The 25,703-nt window shown below is 48.7% G+C and overlaps 1 protein-coding gene across 1 annotated transcript in view; it reads right to left on the reverse strand.

The window, feature by feature from the left end:
• Positions 1-1,397: 1,397 nt before the first annotated feature.
• PDE3B (phosphodiesterase 3B) overlaps positions 1,398-25,703 on the reverse strand; it is a 56,597-nt gene continuing 32,291 nt past the window's right edge. The window contains exons 2-16 of the mRNA XM_075280968.1: positions 15,157-15,207; positions 14,305-14,553; positions 13,382-13,524; positions 13,150-13,256; positions 12,848-13,043; positions 12,322-12,410; positions 12,058-12,188; positions 11,739-11,864; positions 10,378-10,489; positions 10,118-10,216; positions 8,410-8,600; positions 6,026-6,229; positions 5,716-5,877; positions 5,360-5,618; positions 1,398-4,367 (exon numbers count right to left, since the gene is read on the reverse strand). Coding sequence (XP_075137069.1) covers positions 4,135-4,367; positions 5,360-5,618; positions 5,716-5,877; positions 6,026-6,229; positions 8,410-8,600; positions 10,118-10,216; positions 10,378-10,489; positions 11,739-11,864; positions 12,058-12,188; positions 12,322-12,410; positions 12,848-13,043; positions 13,150-13,256; positions 13,382-13,524; positions 14,305-14,553; positions 15,157-15,207 — 2,352 coding nt within the window. The 3' untranslated portion in view covers positions 1,398-4,134. The remainder of the gene's footprint in view (positions 4,368-5,359; positions 5,619-5,715; positions 5,878-6,025; positions 6,230-8,409; positions 8,601-10,117; positions 10,217-10,377; positions 10,490-11,738; positions 11,865-12,057; positions 12,189-12,321; positions 12,411-12,847; positions 13,044-13,149; positions 13,257-13,381; positions 13,525-14,304; positions 14,554-15,156; positions 15,208-25,703) is intronic.

A 25,703-nucleotide genomic window follows, 5' to 3' on the forward strand; every position in this document is an offset into this window, starting at 1 on the left:
GGGGGAACGCCGCCTGTGCACTCTCAGCTTCATAAACTGAAAATCGTGAATAACATGAAAACGATGGCGAGGACAGTGGAAATGAAGGTAGGAGATAAACATCCAATAATAGAATCCCTTTAAACATATTTGAATACGGACCAGACCGGGAACTGCTAGGAGGACCACGTCTCAGGAATTGCGCTTCCACCACAATACGGATCAAATCGGCTTTATTTGGCAAAACACAAACACTACGTGTTTCGGGCTTAACACAGCCCTTTATCAAGTGTCATAAGCTGCACCGCCGTGCCAGATGCAATGGCTGTACAGCTTATGACACTTGTTAAAGGGCTGTGTGAAGCCTGAAACGCGTAGTGTTTGTGTTTTGCCAAATAAAGCCGATTTGATCCGTATTGTGGTGGAAGCGCAATTCCTGAGACGTGGTCCTCCTAGCAGGTCCCTGTCTGGTCCGTATTTCTATTGCTGTCTACACCTTGGGGTGTTCTGGAATTTTGCAGCTGTAACCCTCCCTACAAAGTGAGGAACCCTCTGGTGATTGGTTCCAAAGGTTTGCGTGCACACAACCTCATCAGGTGAGAGCCTTTCTTTTGTAACCTCTGCCACTGGAATTCACTAATACTACACTATAGGCTGCTCTGTGTTGTCTCTTGTTTTTTCCTTTGAGTTTAAACATATTTGGGACTCCTTTGGGCTCCCCAATCTCCATGGATTAGGACCAGTAAGGTGTATTAGGGATAAAGCAGCTTCTTACCTATATACACCCCATGCCCTGTACTGTAATAATACACAACAGACATGGGGGGCACAAGATGAGAGGAGACAACAGCTAAACAGAATGAGGGGGTCTGTTCATCCTCCTACATGGGGACAGAGCTGCTTTTTGAGTGCTGTGGGACCCCGCCGAGTGGGTAAGGAGTTACTTGTCACAAGAGGCCCCTGCAGAAACTTATCACAAGATCAGGCTCATGAATGAGAATGTTGTGATGGCCGACCTGTCGATGCTCCCATATAGGAAAGAGCTGATTTAGTATACTGAGTGGCAATAGGGACCTATGAGCCCCCCGCCCCCCCACCTTAGTGGCCACTGTTTGTCAGTGCAGCTATTTATGCACAGAGGTTTGGACCAAACAAACATGTCTACCCCTTTAAGTGGTTACAGAGGCTTAAAGGGCGACCCTCTCCCCACCACCAGTATACAGGATAGTGATGAATATTAGATCTCAGGGGCCCCTCTAATCATTGACAAGTCTGCAATTCAGGATACGGATGCAGCAAGGACCCATGCCTGGATCTGTTACCCTCTTGACCCTGGGCAGGGTTACCTCCCCCTTTAAATTCAGTATTAAAGTCCCACAGGGCAACGCGGTCACGCGGAATAATGGACGATCCATCAGTGTTGAAATCTGCTAAAGTTTATTACTAGAAGTATCCGCTGTGAACACCGCCTTATTACAGCCGGGGTGCGGGCGGTCATGTGGCCGAGCAGGGATTTGGCACAGTGTACAATAAATAATGAGGTTTAGTGATTTACCAAACTATGAAGGAAAAAATAAATGAAGAGAGTCGAGGGGTGACCAGAGCGTGGCCGCCCTCCACCGGGGCCGCCCGAGGCCAACGACAAGTCAATGTAAGCACCTGACCGGGAGGAGGGGCGAGGGTGACCGAAAACAATGAACAATCCTTATAGAGAAGCTCCAAATATTGCAACCTGCGGATCCTGAGGCACATCATGTCTTCTACTCCAATCACACCGACAGCAGCAATCCCCATTGCCCACATTTACGAATAATGCAGCAGATTTATCGCAGGGGCGGGTGCTGGATGCGACATTGTGCTCTTATTACGTGTAAATCCCCCCATTCAGGCTGCAGAACTTCCCATCACGGTGCTGCCCCCTGCTGGTGAAGAAGATACCAGGCAGTGTAGAGTAGACGCAGGGCGTTATTATTATTAGCAGCATTTTGGACACTGCTTTGAATGTGAGTGGAGGACAAAATAGAAAACGTGATGGGAAGCGAATACCGAATAATGACCCCCCCCCCCCCAGCAAGGGCGGACGACTGATACGAGGGATAGATCAGGGTTATTTACGTGCAGCAATGTGGATCCCACGTTCTACTGGGTTAATGGGCAAAGGGGTGGAGCCTGGTGCAAGGATTCCCTGCCCCGCCTCCTCTGACACAGCACAGTGTATAACCGTTGGCTATAATATTCCTTTAAGGCCATGAACGCGCGGTTCGAAACGGGTGCGAAACATGCTGGGGTAAATAATCAGAATATTATCAGCTCGCCATGACACCGGGTAAGAAAAAACTGCATCATGTGAACAGCAGTCTGAGCTGCCCCTGGTCACGGGTTCACTTAGTCATACTCCCACGTGGAGCGCGGTCGCCGTCATGTGACCGCCCTGCCTACATTGCAGATTACGTCACCATGTATGTGGAGGATTTACGCCAGTCCCTGGGCCTTACTCTGCCTAATACACCATGACTGGGGCCCATAACAACCAATCACAGCGCAGCTTTCATCCTTCCAGTGTGGAATAGGAAATAGAAGCTGAGCTCTGATTGGTTGCTACGGTCAACAATGGTAGTGACCAAATGAGGCCTACTAATCCTCACAGAAGCCTCTGCCCAGGTATCTTATATCAGACTGGTGAGGGTTTAACTCCCACTGCCCCCAATAAGCGGCTGCCTGAAGGGGCTGTAGTGCTCTAGGACAAGCGCAGCGCCATACGCTGCAGAGTGGCCATGACAAGGTACTGCAGGTGGGAAAGCAAGGCAGGCACGGAGATCAGCTGGCCATGAGGTCCCGGACAGGAGCCGACAGGGCACGAAAACCAATTATAAACGCACCCAATAGACCTCACGTCCCAAACTACATGGGCGATATTATCTTTGGAATTTCCAGCACATTACACGAGGGCAAGTGACCACTGACTTGTGGCTAGGGCGGCGCAGTCACCCGCAAAAGCTGGCGTGTCATCAGTATGCGGGGACGGGCAATTACCGGTGACTTCCTATAACCCGCTCCGTGTATCTACAGTCGTATATCAGATACGGCACCGTCAGACAAGAAGAGGAGGAGCTTGTGACCGCAGGAACGGCGCCATGATCCGGTGACGCAAAATAGAAGAGGCGGACGCCAGGCAACGGGTGAAGGCAGCGGAAAGTATATATACACGTATATTTATAGAAGAGTGAACGCGTAATGTGCTTATGTACAAACAGCTTCACCATTTTCTTTACATTTGCGGATTTTTGCCTTTATGTGTTTTTTTTTTTTTTTGTTTGTTTTTCTCGCTGGGTGTTACAAACGACACGAAATACCTAAAAATCCTGAGAAAGAGAGTGGAAAAATATATATAATATATATCATCGCCTAAATAAAAAAAATAAAATCCCTTCATTACGGAAATATTTAAGCTTTTTTTTTTTTCTATTAGTTTTTTTTTTTTTCCTGAAATTTTTTTTTTTTTGCTTTTTTTTTTTCTTTCAGGATCTACCACAGAACCTCAAAAAGGAGAAAAAAAAAAAATAAATTGCCGCTTGAAAAAAAAACTGGGAAAAAAAAAAGTAAAATGTGAAAAAACACAAGCAGATTATTATACACATAAAAGGCATCGGAAAATGATGCATCCGGATTCCAAAAAAAAACAGGAAAAAAAACAAAAAAACTTTTCTGGTTTGAGTCTTTGAGGACAGAAGGAACCGTGTGGGTTATAAAGGTGTGAACCTTAAAATAACCCCCCCAAGTCCACGCGGCGGCTCCGAATCTGTCAGGCACAGCTCCGACTACGAAAAAAAAAAAAAAGTACAAAAATTTCAGAGGCCGGATGTCTCCGCAGCTTCATCTTCTGCTCCGACCTCGCAAGACAAAAACAAAAAGAAGGAGTTGTGGCGGCTTTGGTAAGAAGGTCCTTATGATTGTACCTTAGTTATGGGCGTCAGGCAGCATCGGGATGGTACCAGGATACCAATCAGGGCACAAGTTGTACAATAATTAACGTCTGAATGTGGTGAAAGTGCATAGAGAGGGGGCGCCGGAGAGCCGGGCTCCTCACAGTTATCAGGCCTGTCTGTCTACAATTACAGTATGTGAAGCGTCACAGTCACGGGGGGGAGACCAGGCTCAGCACTTCTTCTCCTCGGCAGATATCCTTTCCTCGTCTTCGTCAGCTTCCTCGATCACCTGGATCTCGTCAGAAGGAGACATGGAGGAGCCCTCGCTCTGCTGTGCTTTGCTGCTGTCCGGTTTGGCTTTCTCTTCTTCTTCGATGGTCTTCTTCCACGCCTTATGGTTCTCCCGCAGGTGATGCATGATGGCGCTGAACATCCGCCGCCGGCCTTTCCTCCTTTTAGGCTCTGGAACAAGAGAGCGCGTCATACAGTGGACAAAACCAATATACGAGAGCCTGGTGTGTAAGAGGTTAATAGAAGGCTCAGGTGGAGGAGATATACAAGACTAGAGATGAGCGAGTAGTATTCCATCGAGTAGGTATTCAATCGAATACTACGGTATTCAAAATACTCGTACGCGATCGAATACTACTCGCTATTCGAATGGAAAAATTTGATGCAGAACCAGCGTTGATTGGCCGAATGCTATACAGTCGGCCAATCAACGCTGGTTCTTCTCCTACCTTTAGAAGTCTTCTCCGCGCAGCGTCCCCGCGGCGTCTTCCGGCTCTGAATTCACTCTGCCAGGCATCAGGCCTTGGCAGAGCCGACTGCGCATGCCCGTGCTACAAGAAAATGGACGCTTTGACTGTAAGCGGCCATTTTCTTGTAGTGCGGACATGCGCAGTCGGCTCTGCCCAGGCCCGACGCCTGGCAGAGTGAATTCAGAGCCGGAAGACGCCGCGGGGACGCTGCACGGAGAAGACTCCTCGGAGGATCCAGCCTGACCCTCACTCGTGGACTTGGTAAGTATAATTTGATCGGATGTTGCCTACCCCTGAAACGAGCATTTTCCCCCCATAGACTATAATAGGATTCAATTCGAGTAGTCAAATATTGCGGGGCTACTCGAAACGAATATCGAACCTCGAACATTTTACTGTTCGCTCATCTCTATACAAGACGCTTCCTACATGGCAGAGACCTGAAGACCGAATCAAGTATCAGCCTGTCCATCTCAGGCCGCAAGTGACATCACTTTATAAATTCATCAAATAAATACTTCAGAGCAGCACTCACGATTCTGCCGGTTTCTTTTAGAAACTGTCAGCAAGCTCGCCATCAGACACCCCCTAAGAATTTATCTGAGCTTGTAGGATATAGAAGCCTATATAATACTCCTGCAGCGGCCACTACGGGACGATGAGACTCTCATATTCGGCATCTCTTGCACTTACTCTGACCGATCTCATCCACTTCCTCATCCTCCGTGTCCAGGTCTTCGCCGTCTTCCTCTTCCTCCTCCTCCTCGTCACTTTCTATCACCTCGTCCTCTTCATCTATCCACTTCCCTGGGAGCAGGCCGGCCGCATCGTAGGAGTTACACAGGGGCCCCACAATGTGCGTAATGAAGGATTCCTGGAGTTTAGCCAGCTGCGGAGAGGAGCGGTCCATGAAGGGGCTGATGGGTAATCCCAGACTCGCTTCCTCGTCCCCCTGAAACACAAGTGACCCATAATCCATCAAATCAACAACTGCAAAGCCCTGAGCAAAAGTCTCGGCACATCGAATTTGAGGGGCGCCATTTCATTACCTGTTCGTAGAATTCATTGACAATGCCCTCCGTCCACTTCAGGTGCAGCTCGCGGGTTTTCGCGGGGCCATTGATGTCCGCCAGCTTTATGCATATTTGGCACACCAGCAGCCGATCATTCTCATTACTCCAGTCGATGCCATTACTGTTCACATCATTCACCTGTCAGCGCAGAAGGAAGCTATTAATATCACCGTGGCGGCCATGTTGGGGTCAGTGTCACATCAGAATCACATGGAGCCTTGGACATTACACAGGACAGTAGATTGTAATATTGTGGCACAGCGGGCCCTGGACCCGTCATACAAACCTTGGCATTGAACTCAGCCAGAAAGTCAAAGTGTTTCTTGAGGTCGGTGGCGAGGATCGCCTCAATCACCAGGAATCGGAACCTCTTGAACTGCACGTGGTCCAGGTGCGTCAGGAAGTTGTAATGAGACTGGGAGAGGAAGAGGTTCCAGGCGGCAGCCGCGTGGTGGTTCTCCAGGACGGATCTGTCATTATACAGAACGGCCTGAAACAAGAGTCAGAAGAGTCAGCGCAGGCGTCTGAGCCGCCATCATTACCGGGATGGCGAAAACACAATGTAGTAATGTAACACAACGTACACCTCAAAGCTCAACACCCAGACCAACAAGGCTGAAGAGGTCACCATATACAGAGACAGCATGTTACTACTGGTCCCTGTTATCAGCCACATCATGCTATGAAGAAGGTGACTGTAGGATACTACACAGACCTGTATTATCTGCTGTACAGTAGACTGTCTCTCCATACTACACAGACTTGTATTATCCGCTGTACAGCAAACTGTCTCTCCATACTACACAGACTTGTATTATCTGCTGTACAGTAGACTGTCTCTCCATACTACACAGACTTGTATTATCTGCTGTACAGTAGACTGTCTCTCCATACTATACAGACTTGTATTATCTGCTGTACAGTAGACTGTCTCTCCATACTACACAGACTTGTATTATCTGCTGTACAGTAGACTGTCTCTCCATACTACACAGACTTGTATTATCTGCTGTACAGTAGACTGTCTCTCCATACTACACAGACTTGTATTATCTGCTGTACAGTAGACTGTCTCTCCATACTACACAGACCTGTATTATCTGCTGTACAGTAGACTGTCTCTCCATACTACACAGACTTGTATTACCTGCTGTACAGTAGACTGTCTCTCCATACTACACAGACTTGTATTACCTGCTGTACAGTAGACTGTCTCTCCATACTACACAGACCTGTATTACCTGCTGTACAGTAGACTGTCTCTCCATACTACACAGACTTGTATTATCTGCTGTACAGTAGACTGTCTCTCCATACTACACATACTTGTATTACCTGCTGTACAGTAGACTGTCTCTCCATACTACACAGACTTGTATTATCTGCTGTACAGTAGACTGTCCCTCCATACTACACAGACCTGTATTATCTGCTGTACAGTAGACTGTCTCTCCATACTACACAGACTTGTATTACCTGCTGTACAGTAGACTGTCTCTCCATACTACACAGACCTGTATTACCTGCTGTACAGTAGACTGTCTCCCCATACTACACAGACCTGTATTATCTGCTGTACAGTAGACTGTCTCTCCATACTACACAGACCTGTATTATCTTCCGATATTACACAGTCCTGTATATTATAGGACACTGCCTTGTTTATCGGCTACTCTTATACTGGTCGCCATTACACTCGGGGGGCAATAGATTCCCGTTGTCACCATAGTGAGGATTCTCTTCTGATCACCGCAGTGAGTATGATACATAACAGAATTATCATTGGTGGTGATCGCCCCGTTATGTGGCCGCAGCGCCCGCTGTACACAGAGGTTTCCTCGGCCTCTTTCCTCCGTGGAGCCTCATAAATCAGGAGGTAAAGTAGAATCATTCATCGCTAAACCAATTTAGAAGCCTTTATGTCGCTTCTGAAATATCTCGCCGTCTTCCCGGGCGGCCGCGTCACATCCATCATGATAACCGGATTACACCGCCACTCAGCTGGTTCCCCATAATCAGGTTACGTGCGAGGTGAATCCCCGTCCTGCGCCTCCTAATCAAGTGGAGAAGACGAGAACAGGAGGCGCATCCATCTCTGCCTCGTCCCTCCGTCCAGGCAAACTCTACAGATCCCAGCAACATCCGCCCCTCGCTGTCATTTCTCGGCCACACAGGATGGGGAGGGGGCGGCCGCCATTGTGGATTTAATCCAATTAGTGCTGTAATTAACCTAACGGGATAATCAAAAGCAACACAAACAGACGCTGCGGGGAAACCGCGCACAGTGACCAGACGTCCATACAAAGGGCAACGGGAAAGGGGGTGTCAAAGAGTGAAACGCACACTATCCAAAAGATAAAAGGAAAAACCCCAAGGGGCATTGAGGGGAGAGTCCTATCTTGTACCCCCTTCGAGTTTAGAGGGGCCCCCCTTATCTGGCCAATATAAAAGCAAAGAGCCACAGAGCAGGGGAGTCAATCCTTAAGATAGGTAGAGGAATGGCCTACCCCCCCCAATGACGGACCCCATTTATAGACCTGCTCACATTCACCACCAGGGGGCAGCTTATTTCTGCCATCACTTCAGGTCTCCTGACATATACAAGATGTGGCTGCCGTGTACTATGGGGTAGATTCCACTAGAGTGTAGAGTCCTGGATGGCGCACTCACCTGTGGTGCATTTGTGGCCACGAGAAAGGCATTAGTGCGACCGGGGTGGTCATAATCGTGCATAGCAGCCGCCACATACAGCGCCATTAGCTCCAGTGCCGGGATGTTCGCCGCCAAGCAGCCATAACTGTCATCTGTGATCTGACAACTCCTCGAGGACAAGAATGTGTGATTGACCCCGCTGTCGGATTCTGGAAGGAGGAGAAAGAAAGAAAGAATGACCATGAACCTCAAGGCCCAAAGTCAATGACCCCGAAACACAACAGGCGGTAACATGGAGGGTAAAGAGCAGCCTAAAAGTGCCCTCACCCGCACAGAATCACCCTATAGAGACCACACTGGATGTCCCAATGGGTAATTGGCAGAAACTGGGCTGGATCCCTAACCCTGGAACACTGGGGGAAGGACTGAACAATCCTTGTTGCTGCGGTGCATTGTGGGAGATGTAGTTTTTGCAATTTCCCACATTCCAGCTCATAAATCATGAATGGCCGTCCCCTCCCAGGGTCATTTACAAGTACAATCAGCACAATCATACCAAAGCTTAGCGCTGCATCACCAGGACAGCCTGCAATGCCAACAGCCGCCTGCTAGATGGAGCTGATGAGCAGACCCCACAATCAGGCGATCAGTGTGCACCCGAGATGTGCTGCAAAGGTGCAATGTCCCAGCCGGCTGCTAGATGGAGCTGATGAGCAGACCCCACAATCAGGCGATCAGTGTGCACCCGAGATGTGCTGCAAAGGTGCAATGTCCCAGCCGGCTGCTAGATGGAGCTGATGAGCAGACCCCACAATCAGGCGATCAGTGTGCACCCGAGATGTGCTGCAAAGGTGCAATGTCCCAGCCGGCTGCAGTGTGGCACTAGTGTAATAATCCCTATGTTGTGGCCCTCCCTCCTCAGGGGCCCCTCTGCTGCATGTAGCCCCTACTAACTGAGGTGTCCTAAGCAGAAATCCCTGCCCTCTCTATTAAGTGAGCATGCCCTAATATAATGGAGCCGCCCCTTTAACGCCTCTTGGATGGATCTGTCAATCAATGCTGACTGCCGGGATCCGGTGTGAGATGAGGGATCCCCCGCCAGATCTGGGCACAGTCACCGGTAACCGCCGCGCTCTCCCCCCCTCATTGCTGCAATCGCTCCACATTGTTCTGATATTTTTAGTCCTGGACGTTTAATTTCCTAATTATGTAAAGAATTATTATCCTAATGCGCCGCAGCAGCCGGCAAAGTGCTGACTGCAGCAGGAGGATATACTGGGAGCGGGCGCTGCTGGCGGGGAGCCGGGGGCTTGGCAGCGGACGAGGAATGATCAGCATTTACCCATCAATCAATTAACCAGAAATACAAGGCGCTCATAAACCAGGCGGCACGGGAGCGGCCCCATTAACCCCGGCACCACCGACTGCTGACAAGCCTGCTATTACTGGACGTGGAGAACTACAATTCCCAACATGGCCTCGTAGCCACATGATGGGAGCTGTAGTTGTGATGACACCAAACTGCTGCCCCCTATCTACCCATCCCCACCCCTGTCTATGATAAGTGGTGCTCTCCTGTGTCGGGGGTGCACAGATGATCATCACTGCACTGGTGGACTTTGTTACTATGTGTCAGTGACCACCAGGGGGCATATGACATAGTCAGGGACAAAGCAGGGGTGGGTGGGGGGTCACTTACTTTTACACTGAAGGTGTTAGCACTCACCTGCCTCATCGCTGGACAACTCCTGGAAACCAGGAATCGGTCGCGTGGTCAGAAACCAAACCGCGTGCAGGACGTCGGTGGCGTGAGTGCGATTATGGTCTGCAAGAAAACCCAAATATTAACAAAAGGAGTCCTCGGGAATCCCCCCAAAATCCCAGATCTGGTGGAAGTTACCCGATTATATTCTGAAGATTTTTGCAAAATAAGGCTAAACCATTTTCCCCACGTGGGGGGGGGGGGGTCACTCGCCTGGTACTCACATGGAATATCCCGGTAACCACTTTCCAAAGCCCGGAAGAAGTTTCGGAATTCTTTTTCAGGGATTTTGAAGATTTGAAACAAATCTGTATCGTAGAACAAGGTGTACGAGACCTGCGAAATACAAGACGGAGAGACGCCATGAAAACCGCCTACAGGGGGAGACACTGAAAAGCCTTGTTATCTATGTGATCAGATATCAGGGATGGGGGAGTAGGTAACCGGAGAAGTTACTGCAGAATTATGGCTGCAGCTCTGCATGTGACTAGAGTAGAGTTACACACCTGCAGCCAATCACACAAGGCCAGTCACTGGACCCCGCCCACAGTCACCAGACCCCTCCCCATAGAGCTGGAGGACCCATAAACCAGCGTCTCCTGATCTGTTTGCCGCTGTTCTCGCCCACGTTACATCTTCTCATCGCATTTGATCTAAATTAAGTCTTCATTAATGGCGCTGTGTTTTTGGCGGCGGCGGGAACGGTCGCTCATTATTTCAGCAGCTTATCCTCGAAGGACCTCGGATTACTCACTCTACCATTTCGGAGCCCAATGATCTCAACGCTACAATTTGGCTGCGGCGGCCGCTTCAGCTGCATTAGACAATTCTAGAGAAAAGCGTTTTATTGGGAGGCGACGGAGCCAAAAAAGTGAAGTCATAATGAAAAGTTGTCAGGCCGAGAATGAGATTGTGCCGCCACCAGGAAATCAATAATCGCCGGACGCTCAGCAAGTCACATTTATAATGTCTGAACAGAGGCAGAAATAATCTGTAACGCCGGGAGTAATGGAGAGATGTCACATGACAGGAGGGGGCGCTGCGACACGTTATAGTCACCATCTATAATATCCCTTATCCAGCGCCTTCTGCTGATCAATCATCGACTACAATACATTATAGCTGGGGGCGCTGTTGCATTGGAGTCTATGGAAAGTTCACAGTGGTGAAAAGCAGTACTGCAAGGGGCCGACATAAATGGCTAATTCAGTCTGACCTCCAGGATGGTGGAGGCCAGGGCCGCTTTAGCCATAGGGCCAATGGTGCAATGTACCAGGCCCTATAGTAGAGGGGGCCCCTTGGATCAGCGGATAGTCCTGCATTTGTTGCCCTGCTGTCCTGGGCAGTGGGTCCGGAGGACATGAAACTGTGGGGGCAGCCTGGAGGAGAAAATTATAATATAATATTTGAGGGGCGACAGCAGTGGAGACAGGTTAAAGTGAGATGCTTGCAGGGGCATTTGGCTGGGCCACTGAGGGGCATTATACTATGTGGGGGCATTATAATTTGTGTAGGGTTTTCTAATTGTTGGTGATGGGTGGGGGGGCATTCATGAAAGTTTTGCCCTGGTGGGGGTAGGAGTTACCTGACTGAGGATCCTCCCGCATTTTCCTCCAGTCTTCTCCATAAGATCAAAAATCGGAAAATTCCAATTATCCAATTTCCTTAACGACTCGTCCTGATCCTCAAGGAGCACATCCAACGCCTCGCCCTGCTCAGAGACATGAGGACGACATCATAGCAGCGCTACAGAGGGGGGGGGAAACCCCAAAACCAACATGTGCGCCACGAAATCTGCCCTGACCCAAGAATTCTTACAATTGTTACATTGTATCCAGACTAAGCACAGCAGAGCTCCAGGCACTGACACATTGTAACGACCCCTTAAATCATATTGAGGTTACCTCTGACTGTGGGCTTGCCTCTTGCGGTTGTTCGTCGTCCTCAGGTAACGTCTTACAGTCGGCGTGCGGTCGTTTTTCCTGCGCCCTGTCTGTTGAGTGCAAAGGTTCGGCCTGAACGCTGGAGAATTCACCTATAAAAGACGAAGATGAAACATGGTCACCGGGATATGAGAACAAAACTGCGATGGAGGATGACATCACTAGGACTACAGGGCAGTAATACCCCCAGAGCAGCGCCCCCTGCTGGCCGCGCCCGGCACTCACCTGATTTCCGCTGTTGGTTCTCAGCACCAGGTGTCGAGCCGCCCTCCAGAGATTCTGAGTTTGATGATTTAGAAATCCTGTGATCACAACTAGGAAAAGAGCGAGAAGATCAATCTATGAGACAGGACGCACCGCACCCCTCCCCCCTCCCCATGAGCCTGGAATGTATCACGAGACAACACAGCCGCCCCCCCACCCCGGAAACGTTCTCTCATGTTCCCCTTTAATATTTAACCCTTTTGTTCACCAATGTTCAACACCATCAATGGGACCTAAAGAGCAACCCCAAGGCAGGCGCCATCACTGCAGCACCTAGAATTTGACTCTCCATTGGGAATAGCAGTGAGAGGTGTCACCCTAGACAGGAGCCATCTATGAGTGGTCTCTTAAAGCAGACGCCATCCCAGTGCACCCCCCAAAATAGGCACCACCTACCAGCACCCCTAGCAGATTCCGTCTTTGCAGCATCTATATCCCAATGGTTGATCCCTACAGGTCTCTCCCGTTCCAGGTACGCAGCTCTTACCTGTGACATATATGGCTTGTCGATGGTCGAATCGGCTGCGGGGAATCCTGAGAACTTAGCGAGTAACCCACAGGTTTATGTAAAGTCACACTTGGTTTGGTGAGAAAATCGGCAGTGTCCGGGAACTCTACAGGCGAGCGGATGAAGGCAGAACTGTGGCTGGGCGAGTTCACTGGGCTCAGACTGGGAGAGGTACCTGGAAGAGACAATGGAGGGCGATAGACTGGCGCCAAATGTGATGAAGCGCCAAGTGATGGGAAATCAGTCGTAGCTAATGATTACTGACACACTGTGACGCTTACCAGCTCTCCTGGTGCCCATGTGCGGGGTGAGAGTCACAGATGACGACCTCTGCTTTGGTATGGTCAGCAGGTTGGAGCTGAAGGGTCCATTGGGATACGATCCTTGGCTGCAATGATACAGACATATTAACCGGAGGCGACGGCTCGCTAAGTGTTCCCGGAGAACGTGGCAGGATTTCTCTACTTTGCTTCCACCTGCTGGTGACTGAGCGGCACTGCGGGCGCTTCTCACCTTGCTGAGCCGTAATCCTGATGGGATCTCTTCCCGTTACTTCTCTCCCACCTGGATGCCGCCAGATCCATGGGGGGCAGAGCAGACGCTCCAGAGCTGCGGCGAAGCTGAGGGGTGGGCAGGCTGCTGCGGCTGTTCAGCCCCTGGAGACGGGGTAAAGAAACAGGATGATAAGACAAAGTGGAGAAATCTGCAGCAAAGTCCATAAGTCACCTGCAGATCAGGGCGGGTGGATGAAGAGGCTGAAACCAGAGAGAACAGCGGTGAGAACTATATCTGAGAGATAAAGGGAGCAGCCATGACTGACAATGGCGCCCCTCTGTGGTGGGATCTGTCTGGAGCAGGTGAACAGTCAGGTCTTTAAGCTGATGTGGTGGAAGCGGGAAAATGGGCAAGCGTTAGGATCTGAGCGACTGTGACAAGGGCCAGGTTGTGATGGGGACGACTAGGCCGGAGCCCTCCGTATAGCCGGTCTTGTGGTGTCCAGGGCGAGGGCGACCGACACAATATTGGGCCAATGGTTTCAAGGTTATGACGGGTCAGACTAACTATCTGTCATATTATATAAATCCCGACCGAAACGGAGGCTGAAAACTCACCCTGACATGATCCTGCTCTCACAGCTGAGGCTTTGTTACAGTATCCAGTCTAGACAATCGTAAAGTGATACATTGTAACAAATTCTCAGCAGCGCTCATGCTTTTATCTCACAGAGGGTTTCCTGCGCCGATACACTGTGACGACACGTAGGAACCTTTATTGTTGACCTCCCGAATAGCCACGGTCATGAGATGAACACACAGGTGCGCGGTGCGTCACGTACAACTGATACTTGTACCGAGTTGTCCAGCCGTGCGAGCATCACATGACCAAGACAGAGTCCACCATCAATCTGTAAGGTGCAGCGGACGGGATGCCTTTACCTTGTGGAACTTCCTCTCCCCTTTGTCCATGGCGTCGTCCACCTCAGCGCAGGGGTAGAAGCCGGGGAAGGGGGTGAACGGGTTGACTTTGGGTCTGCATGAGCCTGAGAAAGCCCCCATAAGGCTGTTAATGCTGCGGAGCGAGGAGACCACCTGCGGGGACAAGGACGGGTCCACCAGGAGCTCGGACACCATATTGCGCGCCTCGTTCAGGACAGACAGGTCCACACCATTCCCACCGCTGGCATTCTGCAACAGGAAAGTGAGAGCGTTAGAACAGCGGCCACAATGTACTGCCCCCTGCTGGGCCGTCAGAGGTAGTATCACTAAAGACACGCTCCTGGGGTGCAAACAAGACACTAAACCTGCAGGGGAAGTAACCTGCATTGTCGGCGCAGCTCTGGATGTGACTGGAGTACAAGCCTAGGATCAGCGCAATACGGAGATCGCCCAGTTATGTTTCCAGATCAAAATGAAGATCCGGTCATAGAAACAGCCACAAATATTTTATTCTAGAAAGGAGAGATGGAGTACTATAGTGTGATGTAAGAGAAGTCGTGTGACAGCTCTGGATGTGACCAGAGGATAATGACTGCAGCTCTGGGTGTAACTGGTGTATAAAGGCATAATGCAACTAGAATCACTACAGCATAACCAGATTGTAAAGTGCAACAGCAGAATTGTGGCTGCAGCTCTAAAAGTAACTGGAGTACAAGGCTTATGCTGGAGTCTTTTACTATTGTCACTCCCAAAGCTGTAGTATGTATTCTGCTATTGCATTAAGACATAATGTAAAGTAGCGCTGTGTTTGCAGCTCTGGCTGTGACTAGAGCTCAGCAGGCGTGGACTCACCTGGTATTGGGGCTTGTACCACTGCTTAAAATCCCAATCCCAGAGAATCATCTGAAATAAGAGACAAAAAAAAAATCCATCAGGGAAGTAAATAAAACGGTCAGGAATGTGCGCGGCGGCGGCGGCGATATAACCGCCAACAATTAATATTAATAACCAGGAAATAAAACAATACGACATTGTGCCGAGCGCTCCAGCTGCGAACAAGCGCTCATTAATTATAGGGGAGGATGAGGAAACTGCTGGATACGAGGCAAATAGCGCGCCCCAAATATTTACTCAGTGACCGTGGGGGGGAAACGGGCAATGGCGGCAAAAAGCGAAAATACGGGCAGGCGACAAAACCAACTATTTATATGTCAGGTGGTGCATCACCCACCACCCAGCTCTCTTACCCTCCTGAATGCCTACTCTGTATCCTTATCACCCAGCTTTCCTACTGTCCTGAATGTCTATTTTGTATTCTCATCACCCAGCTTTCCTACTGTCCTGAATGTCTACTTTGTATCCTCATCACCCAGCTTTCTATAGTCATCTACTAATGCAGCTTCAGTTACACATCCAGGCTGGAAAGCTTTTCAGGGTTCTAGGAAAGCTGGGTGACAAGTTAAGCAGGTCAGACAAGTGCAGCCTCGTGCATGTCTCCGGCAGGAGATAAGAGGAGCGGATTTTGTGGTCTACCCCACAGGAACTTACTGACGTGGGGATAGGAGGAGTGACGTCTGCACAGTGCTGCCCCCCACTGTGTGCACAGGAGACCTGCAGACCCCGCCACAAACACAGGGGGCTCATATCCAGCACCCCAACCCATTAGCCTCACAGAACTACAACCCCCAGCATCTCCAGCCAGGCAGGACGTTGTGATGATGATGATGATGATGATGATGATGACTGAGGGCGGCTCAGGCAGAACTGGCAGAGACACAGAAACCACAGGAGATGAGCGGTAACACGCAGATCGTATCTGACACCCCGTGACGTCAATGGGGCTCAGCTTACGATGAACCGCTTGGGGTAACGCGATCCGACACAAGCCGAGAAAATCATCAGAAACAAAAAGTACAAAACCACAGAAAAAGACGAAAACGAAGACAAGAAGACAAAGAAACCACCAGAAAGGCAAAAACGCCTCACGTGTCAATCAGAACAGCAGTTATATGGTTAAAAGGAGGCGTCCGGGGTCAATAAACCATCAGAGGGGGCAAAAAAGTCTGAAACCTGCCCTGACCCCTAATAGGTCTCACAGCTGAGGGGTTGTTACAATTGTATCCAGCCCAGGCAATCGACAACACAAAGCTCTGCTGTTCTGACAGTTTGTTACAATGTATCGGTGCAGGTAACATATCAATCTGGACTGTACAGACCGGATACAACTGTAGCAAAACCGCAGCTGTGAAAAATAGTAGGCCAGGACAGAAGACTTGGGATTAGTGCAACTGTATACCTCGCTGTATACCGGTCTGTCCTAATACACAGTGACAACCCCTCAGCTGTGAGATGTGGGGCCACAGGAGACCTCACTCCATAGGATAACCCACAGATTATGTGAAAAATGTGTAAAATGATTGATCAAAGTTCCATCAGATCTTATACTCCAATCACATCCAAAGCTGCAGGCAAATATCCCCTAGCTACTTAATGCAGTCCTGCCATTGCGGGAGATCTGATGAACTCACCACACACTGCAGATCTGAGGTGTCGGAGTAGTGTGCGCTCTCTGCATAGTCGGAGGGAAATGTGAGGGAACAAGGCAATATGTGACTGCAGCTCTGGATGTGACTGGAGTAGAAGAGATGATATAACTCAGGAGGGTTTATAGAGAGATATTCTATAGACTAGATTAAGATGAAGACTTAAACACAAAATATTATATAAGTGGCAGCGGCTTCACCATTCCGGCATCTGCTAGTAATGTCTGCGGCTCAGGACAGATCTGCTGCATCAAAGAGAAGACAAGAAGAGCGGGAGAGAGGAAGTGATACGGTGTCCTATATGTATAACACAAGGGGCCCCGAGGAGCGTTATTACTTGTCTCAGGGTCACTGGGGAGCCAAGTGATGAATTTTTATATATGTGCTGGGCGGGGTATTCCCCTGTCCTACAGTCGGCCTCTCCTGACATGGCTGATAACAGATAGTAATAGATTGTATTCCCCTGTCCTACAGTCGGCCTCTCCTGACATGGCTGATAACAGATAGTAATAGATAGTATTCCCGTCCTACAGTCGGCCTCTCCTCTCCTGACATGGCTGATAACAGATAGTAATAGATTGTATTCCCCTGTCCTACAGTCGGCCTCTCCTCTCCTGACATGGCTGATAACAGATAGTAATAGATTGTATTCCCCTGTCCTACAGTCGGCCTCTCCTGACATGGCTGATAACAGATAGTAATAGATTGTATTCCCCTGTCCTACAGTCGGCCTCTCCTGACATGGCTGATAACAGATAGTAATAGATTGTATTCCCCTGTCCTACAGTCGGCCTCTCCTGACATGGCTGATAACAGATAGTAATAGATTGTATTCCCCTGTCCTACAGTCGGCCTCTCCTCTCCTGACATGGCTGATAACAGATAGTAATAGATTGTATTCCCCTGTCCTACAGTCGGCCTCTCCTCTCCTGACATGGCTGATAACAGATAGTAATAGATTGTATTCCCCTGTCCTACAGTCGGCCTCTCCTCTCCTGACATGGCTGATAACAGATAGTAATAGATTGTATTCCCCTGTCCTACAGTCGGCCTCTCTCTGGCCTGGTCTGGCTGATAACAGATAGTAATAGATTGTATTCTCCTGTCCTACAGTCGGCCTCTCCTCTCCTGACATGGCTGATAACAGATAGTAATAGATTGTATTCCCCTGTCCTACAGTCGGCCACTCCTCTCCTGACATGGCTGATAACAGATAGTAATAGATTGTATTCCCCTGTCCTACAGTCGGCCTCTCCTCTCCTGACATGGCTGATAACAGATAGTAATAGATTGTATTCTCCTGTCCTACAGTCAGCCTCTCCTCTCCTGACATGGCTGATAACAGATAGTAATAGATTGTATTCCCCTGTCCTACAGTCGGCCTCTCCTCTCCTGACATGGCTGATAACAGATAGTAATAGATTGTATTCTCCTGTCCTACAGTCAGCCTCTCCTCTCCTGACATGGCTGATAACAGATAGTAATAGATTGTATTCTCCTGTCCTACAGTCGGCCTCTCCCCTCCTGACATGGCTGATAACAGATAGTAATAGATTGTATTCCCCTGTCCTACAGTCGGCCTCTCCTCTCCTGACATGGCTGATAACAGATAGTAATAGATTGTATTCCCTTGTCCTACAGTCGGCCTCTCCTCTCCTGACATGGCTGATAACAGATAGTAATAGATTGTATTCTCCTGTCCTACAGTCGGCCACTCCTCTCCTGACATGGCTGATAACAGATAGTAATAGATTGTATTCCCCTGTCCTACAGTCGGCCTCTCCTCTCCTGGCTGATAACAGATAGTAATAGATTGTATTCCCCTGTCCTACAGTCGGCCTCTCCTCTCCTGGCTGATAACAGATAGTAATAGATTGTATTCTCCTGTCCTACAGTCGGCCTCTCCTCTCCTGACATGGCTGATAACAGATAGTAATAGATTGTATTCCCCTGTCCTGCAGTCGGCCTCTCCTCTCCTGACATGGCTGATAACAGATAGTAATAGATTGTATTCTCCTGTCCTACAGTCGGCCTCTCCTCTCCTGACATGGCTGATAACAGATAGTAATAGATTGTATTCCCCTGTCCTACAGTCGGCCTCTCCTCTCCTGACATGGCTGATAACAGATAGTAATAGATTGTATTCTCCTGTCCTACAGTCGGCCTCTCCTCTCCTGACATGGCTGATAACAGATAGTAATAGATTGTATTCCCCTGTCCTACAGTCGGCCTCTCCTGACATGGCTGATAACAGATAGTAATAGATTGTATTCGCCTGTCCTGATCGCTCTCTCAGGCAGTGTCTTATACACAATCACATAAACTGCAGTGACCCCTGGGAGCCGCAGTACCTGATGACAACCACTTGATGGCAGCACAGGCTGGATCCCAGTAATGTCAGTGAACTGCAGAAATAAATCGGCCGCTCTCAGTCCTGTGACATCACCAGCGGCAGATAACTGGTCGGGTCCCTCAACCTTCTGCCTAATCTCCAAGCCCTGATATAGCTCACACCGGCCAGGACACATGGGGTGATCACATGTCTAACCTATCCTGGTCCCAGGAGCTGACACTCAACCCCTACCTCCATCATGGACACTGAGGGACACAAGAGGCCGGAGGAGCCCAGCAGGGACGGGGGCCATGACTATTATCAGGCGGAGGGCGACCGCCCCACAAATGTTCCATTCTCACAGACGCACGAAATGGAAAACACATTATCACATTTTACTGCCTCGTTTTTCCATATTAATGTGGGAACGGCGGCAACACGCGAGCAAGAGAAAAAAACAACCGCACCGCTGGCGAAAACGGTCTGTAGGTCAGTCACTGCGAAACAGGACAGCAAGGACGGGGTTAACATACACCTGAGTGACGATACTGGAGAACATCGAAAGTTCTGCCACTGACTAGGAGACTGCGCCCCAATCTGAGCCATGTCTAGGGTCTCCGTCTACTGTGACCGGGAACATTCTGGTTAAATTCAGAGACTGACTACTCTGCAGATATCGGCCTACAATAATGACCTGGCTACTCTGCCTACAATAGTGACCAGGCTACTCTGCAGATATCGGCCTACAATAGTGACCTGGCTACTCTGCAGATATCGGCCTACAATAATGACCTGGCTACTCTGCCTACAATAGTGACCAGGCTACTCTGCAGATATCGGCCTACAATAGTGACCTGGCTACTCTGCAGATATCGGCCTACAATAATGACCTGGCTACTCTGCCTACAATAGTGACCAGGCTACTCTGCAGATATCGGCCTACAATAGTGACCTGGCTACTCTGCCTACAATAGTGACCAGGCTACTCTGCAGATATCGGCCTACAATAGTGACCTGGCTACTCTGCAGATATCGGCCTACAATAATGACCTGGCTACTCTGCCTACAATAGTGACCAGGCTACTCTGCAGATATCGGCCTACAATAGTGACCTGGCTACTCTGCAGATATCGGCCTACAATAATGACCTGGCTACTCTGCCTACAATAGTGACCAGGCTACTCTGCAGATATCGGCCTACAATAGTGACCTGGCTACTCTGCCTACAATAGTGACCAGGCTACTCTGCAGATATCGGCCTACAATAGTGACCTGGCTACTCTGCAGATATCGGCCTACAATAATGACCTGGCTACTCTGCCTACAATAGTGTCCTGGCTACTCTGCAGATATAGGCCTACAATAATGACCTGGCTACTCTGCCTACAATAGTGACCAGGCTACTCTGCAGATATCGGCCTACAATAGTGACCTGGCTACTCTGCCTACAATAGTGACCAGGCTACTCTGCAGATATCGGCCTACAATAGTGACCTGGCTACTCTGCAGATATCGGCCTACAATAATGACCTGGCTACTCTGCCTACAATAGTGTCCTGGCTACTCTGCAGATATAGGCCTACAATAATGACCTGGCTACTCTGCCTACAATAGTGACCAGGCTACTCTGCAGATATCGGCCTACAATAGTGACCTGGCTACTCTGCCTACAATAGTGACCAGGCTACTCTGCAGATATCGGCCTACAATAGTGACCTGGCTACTCTGCAGATATCGGCCTACAATAATGACCTGGCTACTCTGCCTACAATAGTGTCCTGGCTACTCTGCAGATATAGGCCTACAATAATGACCTGGCTACTCTGCAGATATCGGCCTACAATAATGACCTGGCTACTCTGCCTACAATAGTGTCCTGACTACTCTGCAGATATCGGCCTACAATAATGACCTGGCTACTCTGCAGATATAGGCCTACAATAGTGTCCTGGCTACTCTGCAGATATCGGCCTACAATAATGACCTGACTACTCTGCAGATATCGGCCTACAATAATGACCTGGCTACTCTGCCTACAATAGTGACAAGGCTACTCTGCAGATATTGGCTTACAACAGTGACCAGGCTACTCTGCAGATATCGGCCTACAACAGTGACCTCACTACATCACCACCATTGCTGCGCCCATTTTTCCTACTTCTATTTTCTTGGCTCCCCCCAGACCGCACATAAGACCTGGCTTGTAGGCCGCCTGATTTGTGGGTGCGCTCCTTAATGCCACTAGTGGGGGGTTGGGGTGCCCTCTCCTGACTCCTGCCGTCTACCTGCGTGGATCTGATGCCGAGGAGACAGCGGCGCACGCACCACGGTCAGACATTAGCGGAGGACACAGGATTCACCATGGAAACATGACACCATACAAGGCAACAATGAGAGCCGCGCCATGGCAACGCGGAGGAAAACAAGAGGGAAGCCTCGAGTACGGAGAAGAGACACGTCTGACACAAAGTGACGGAAGGACAGCGAGTCACAGCCCCACCCCAAAAGTCATCACACTCCAGACGCCCAGTGTACAGGTCCCCAATATCACTAACACCCCACAAACACCCCACCAGGCTCCCAGTGGTACACCCAATACCCCTACACCCCAAAATCACTACATCAGTCTCCAGGGGTACCGTCAAATTTGCTCAGGGATACCGCTCCTTTATCATGATAATGTATGTGGAGGTGACACTATATATGTATCTATAGGGGGCAGCACTACAGGAACCAAAGAAAGGGAGGAGGGAGGTGCAGCTGCAGATTCTGTAATGTGCTGTGATAGGGGGCAGCACTACAGGAACCAAAGACAGGGAGGAGGGAGGTGCAGCTGCAGATTCTGTACTGTGCTGTGATAGGGGGCAGCACTACAGGAACCAAAGACAGGGAGGAGGGAGGTGCAGCTGCAGATTCTGTACTGTGCTGTGATAGGGGGCAGCACTACAGGAACCAAAGACAGGGAGGAGGGAGGTGCAGCTGCAGATTCTGTAATGTGCTGTGATAGGGAGCAGAAGTACAGGAACCAAAGACAGGGAGGAGGGAGGTGCAGCTGCAGATTCTGTAATGTGCTGTGATAGGGAGCAGAAGTACAGGAACCAAAGACAGGGAGGAGGGAGGTGCAGCTGCAGATTCTGTAATGTGCTGTGATAGGGGGCAGCACTACAGGAACCAAAGACAGGGAGGAGGGAGGTGCAGCTGCAGATTCTCTAGTCTGTCTGTGAGAGTGCGTGCTGTAAAGGGGAGAGAAGGCATCCAATTGGCTCAGAGAACACATCTGATATCCGGACTATCCCATCCATTTTGCAGACTAGGAACAAGCAATGACATTTTGTGTTTGCAGCAGCCATGTTGGTCGTCAACAAATAATGGTAAATTATTTTTGCTGGAAGAACAGTCCAATGATAGCAGTGAAGACTGACACAGACATTGCAGTAAGAAAGAAGGGAGAAGTGTAACTTAAAAGCATTATCCACAAGCAGATACCAATGGCTCAACATAGGTCAGCAATATCAGACTGATGTGGATCAGTCACCCGGCACCCCAACGATCAGCCTCTGCAACTTACTGCAGCTCAGTTACCATTCACTTGGAGAGTAGCTCAGTTGCAGTACCGTACCTGGTCACTACACAGTGTATGGCGCTGTCTGCTTCCAGCTCCATAGACACTGCAGTCCCAACAGCCACAGGAGCTGATCGGTGGGGGTGCCGGATGTTGGATCCCACTGAAAATTACAGGCAAAAAAATAGTTGACTTGGGGAATCCATTGCTTGTACCCAGTGTGGGGTTAAACCTTGTTCAAACAGAGTTAATACAGTCCAACCCAACCCCAGGTCTAAAGATCCCCCCAAAAAGGGGAACTCTGCTCACCGCATAAAGGGTTAAACTGTAACAGTCACCAGGAGCAGATATGAGGTTACGGTGGTGGGAGGGGCCTCACTTGTTACATATAGTCTACAATGTATCCCAGTCTTAAAGCTGTATACACGTGTAAGCAGGATACAAAGACTCGGTGGCCAAATTTATCGTCTCCGACTAAACTGATCGCCATGTTGGGTTCTCTGTATCCAGGAGACTCTCCCGTCATCAGGAGCAGAAGACGGCGACACAGAGCAGATCTCCAGAACGTGCGAGGATCAGGCAGAGGGAAATATTTCAGCCGGCCCCGTGCAGTCTGCACCCGGTATCCAGGACGGCGAGCGCAGGCCATGTAAGGTAATAAGCTGCACACCGCGCTGGAATCCGCTCGCCCCCTGCAGCCGACAACCCTGCTAATGTCCGGCGCCGGTCACAGAAAGTTCTGACCCAGCACCGGAAAGCCACAGAAAAGTCCAGAAGTCTCCGCTCAGCCTGGTCTCCTCTCTATCTGATTCTGGGAAAGCTGGGTCACAGCGGACATTAGCTCTATTCATGCAGGGATCCGCTTTATGAGCAAATTATTGCAAATTTATGACTTTGGGAAAAGCAAACAAACATGATGGCACCCAGCTTTCCCAGAAACTGAAAAAATAAGGCTCAGTTCACACGAAGAGACTGATTACAGGTTTATTAGGATTTGTGCTATGTCGTATGGCGGCAAATAAACCAAGAAAAGCTTCAATAAGACCCTCACAGACCCCTCTATAAACCAATGAGATCTACTGGATCCCGGATCCTAGCGTGAACAGAGGCAAACTAAGAACCAACACCCCCCCCCCCCCATAGTGTTTATTAAATACGGAGGATTTTATTTCAGGCGGAAATGTTCGCTAAGAGACAAGGACAGCGGAGAACCTCAGGAGGCGGCGACTGGAAAGTCTGTTATTAAGGGATTCACCTAATTATATGGCGAATGGAGCAAAGCTTTAATTTACGAGCAGGGGTGCAGGAGGCCGCCGAGGATCCAGCTGGCACCGGGACGACAACTGGGACAATGGCCAAGTCCGCACTGAGGCATGAAGCGTCCCGCAGCCGGATCAGCAGGTCCTCGAGACGCAGTGACACTTCTACAAGTAATATTAGTCCTGGGCCTGTGAGAAGAGGGAAGGATAAGTGACCCGGGCCAAGAGGTCACAGCGTCTGAAGGAGCTCAGGAAAAACACAGCCGCAGCAAGGATTATCAACATCAGGCGGTATAAGATCATAAGTGTAACACGTCACACAAGAGAGTACACCGCGCTGGAGTGTAATAACAGCATAACACAATTATAACTACTATAATACTGCCCCATATATACAAGTATATAACTACTATAATACTACTCCTATGTACAAGAATATAACTACTATAATACTACTCCTATGTACAAGAATATAACTACTATAATACTACTCCTATGTACAAGAATATAACTACTATAATACTACCTCCTATGTACAAGAATATAACTACTATAATACTACTCCTATATACAAGAATATAACTACTATAATACCGCTCTTATGTACAAGAATATAACTACTATAATACTGCTCCTATGTACAAGAATATAACTACTATAATACTACTCCTATGTACAAGAATATAACTACTATAATACTACTCCTATGTACAAGAATATAACTACTATAATACTACTCCTATGTACAAGAATATAACTACTATAATACTACTCCTATGTACAAGAATATAACTATTATAATACTGCCCCTATGTACAAGAATATAACTACTATAATACTGCTCCTATGTACAAGAATATAACTATTATAATACTGCCCCCTATGTACAAGAATATAACTACTATAATACTACTCCTATGTACAAGAATATAACTACTATAATACTGCTCCTATGTACAAGAATATAACTACTATAATACTGCTCCTATGTACAAGAATATAACTACTATAATACCGCTCTTATGTACAAGAATATAACTACTATAATACTGCTCCTATGTACAAGAATATAACTACTATAATACTGCTCCTATGTACAAGAATATAACTACTATAATACTACCTCCTATGTACAAGAATATAACTACTATAATACTACTCCTATGTACAAGAATATAACTACAGAACTATAATATGACTGCTATAATCCTGCCCCCTACAGACAGTACTATGATGTTGCAGCAGTCCTGGATTATTTGCAGTTAGATCCATTTCCAGGCTAATCCCTTGCTCACAGATTATGTAGAGTAATCTCCACTCTGCAATGTGTATCGGTCATACAGTGAGACGCTCGGAGACCTCACTAGTCAGGCGGCTTTATTTTACATTACACAGATGGCTGCAGTCCCAAAAAAAAAGAGGACAGAAAAAAATATAGAAAACCAGAGAGCAGGAGGGGCCGCACCTGCAGGATATATACCCTTCTGCATATACTGTAATGGGGCAGCAGCACAGAGTATTTCAGGAGAGGAGTGTGCTAAGATTGTTGGTAAATATGGAAAGAGTTACAAAGTAGAAGGTCAGTCCCGGAGTAGTCACCCAGTGCTTGCTGAGACTTGTAGTGAAGTCACTTCTGTCCAGAAAAACTCACTGACAGGGTCTCTATAAAATTTATAGGTAAGAAAACCCAAGCATCGGTGGAG

This window comes from Leptodactylus fuscus, chromosome 7 (genome assembly GCF_031893055.1).
Source record: "Leptodactylus fuscus isolate aLepFus1 chromosome 7, aLepFus1.hap2, whole genome shotgun sequence".
NCBI classification, from domain to species: Eukaryota; Metazoa; Chordata; class Amphibia; order Anura; family Leptodactylidae; genus Leptodactylus; species Leptodactylus fuscus.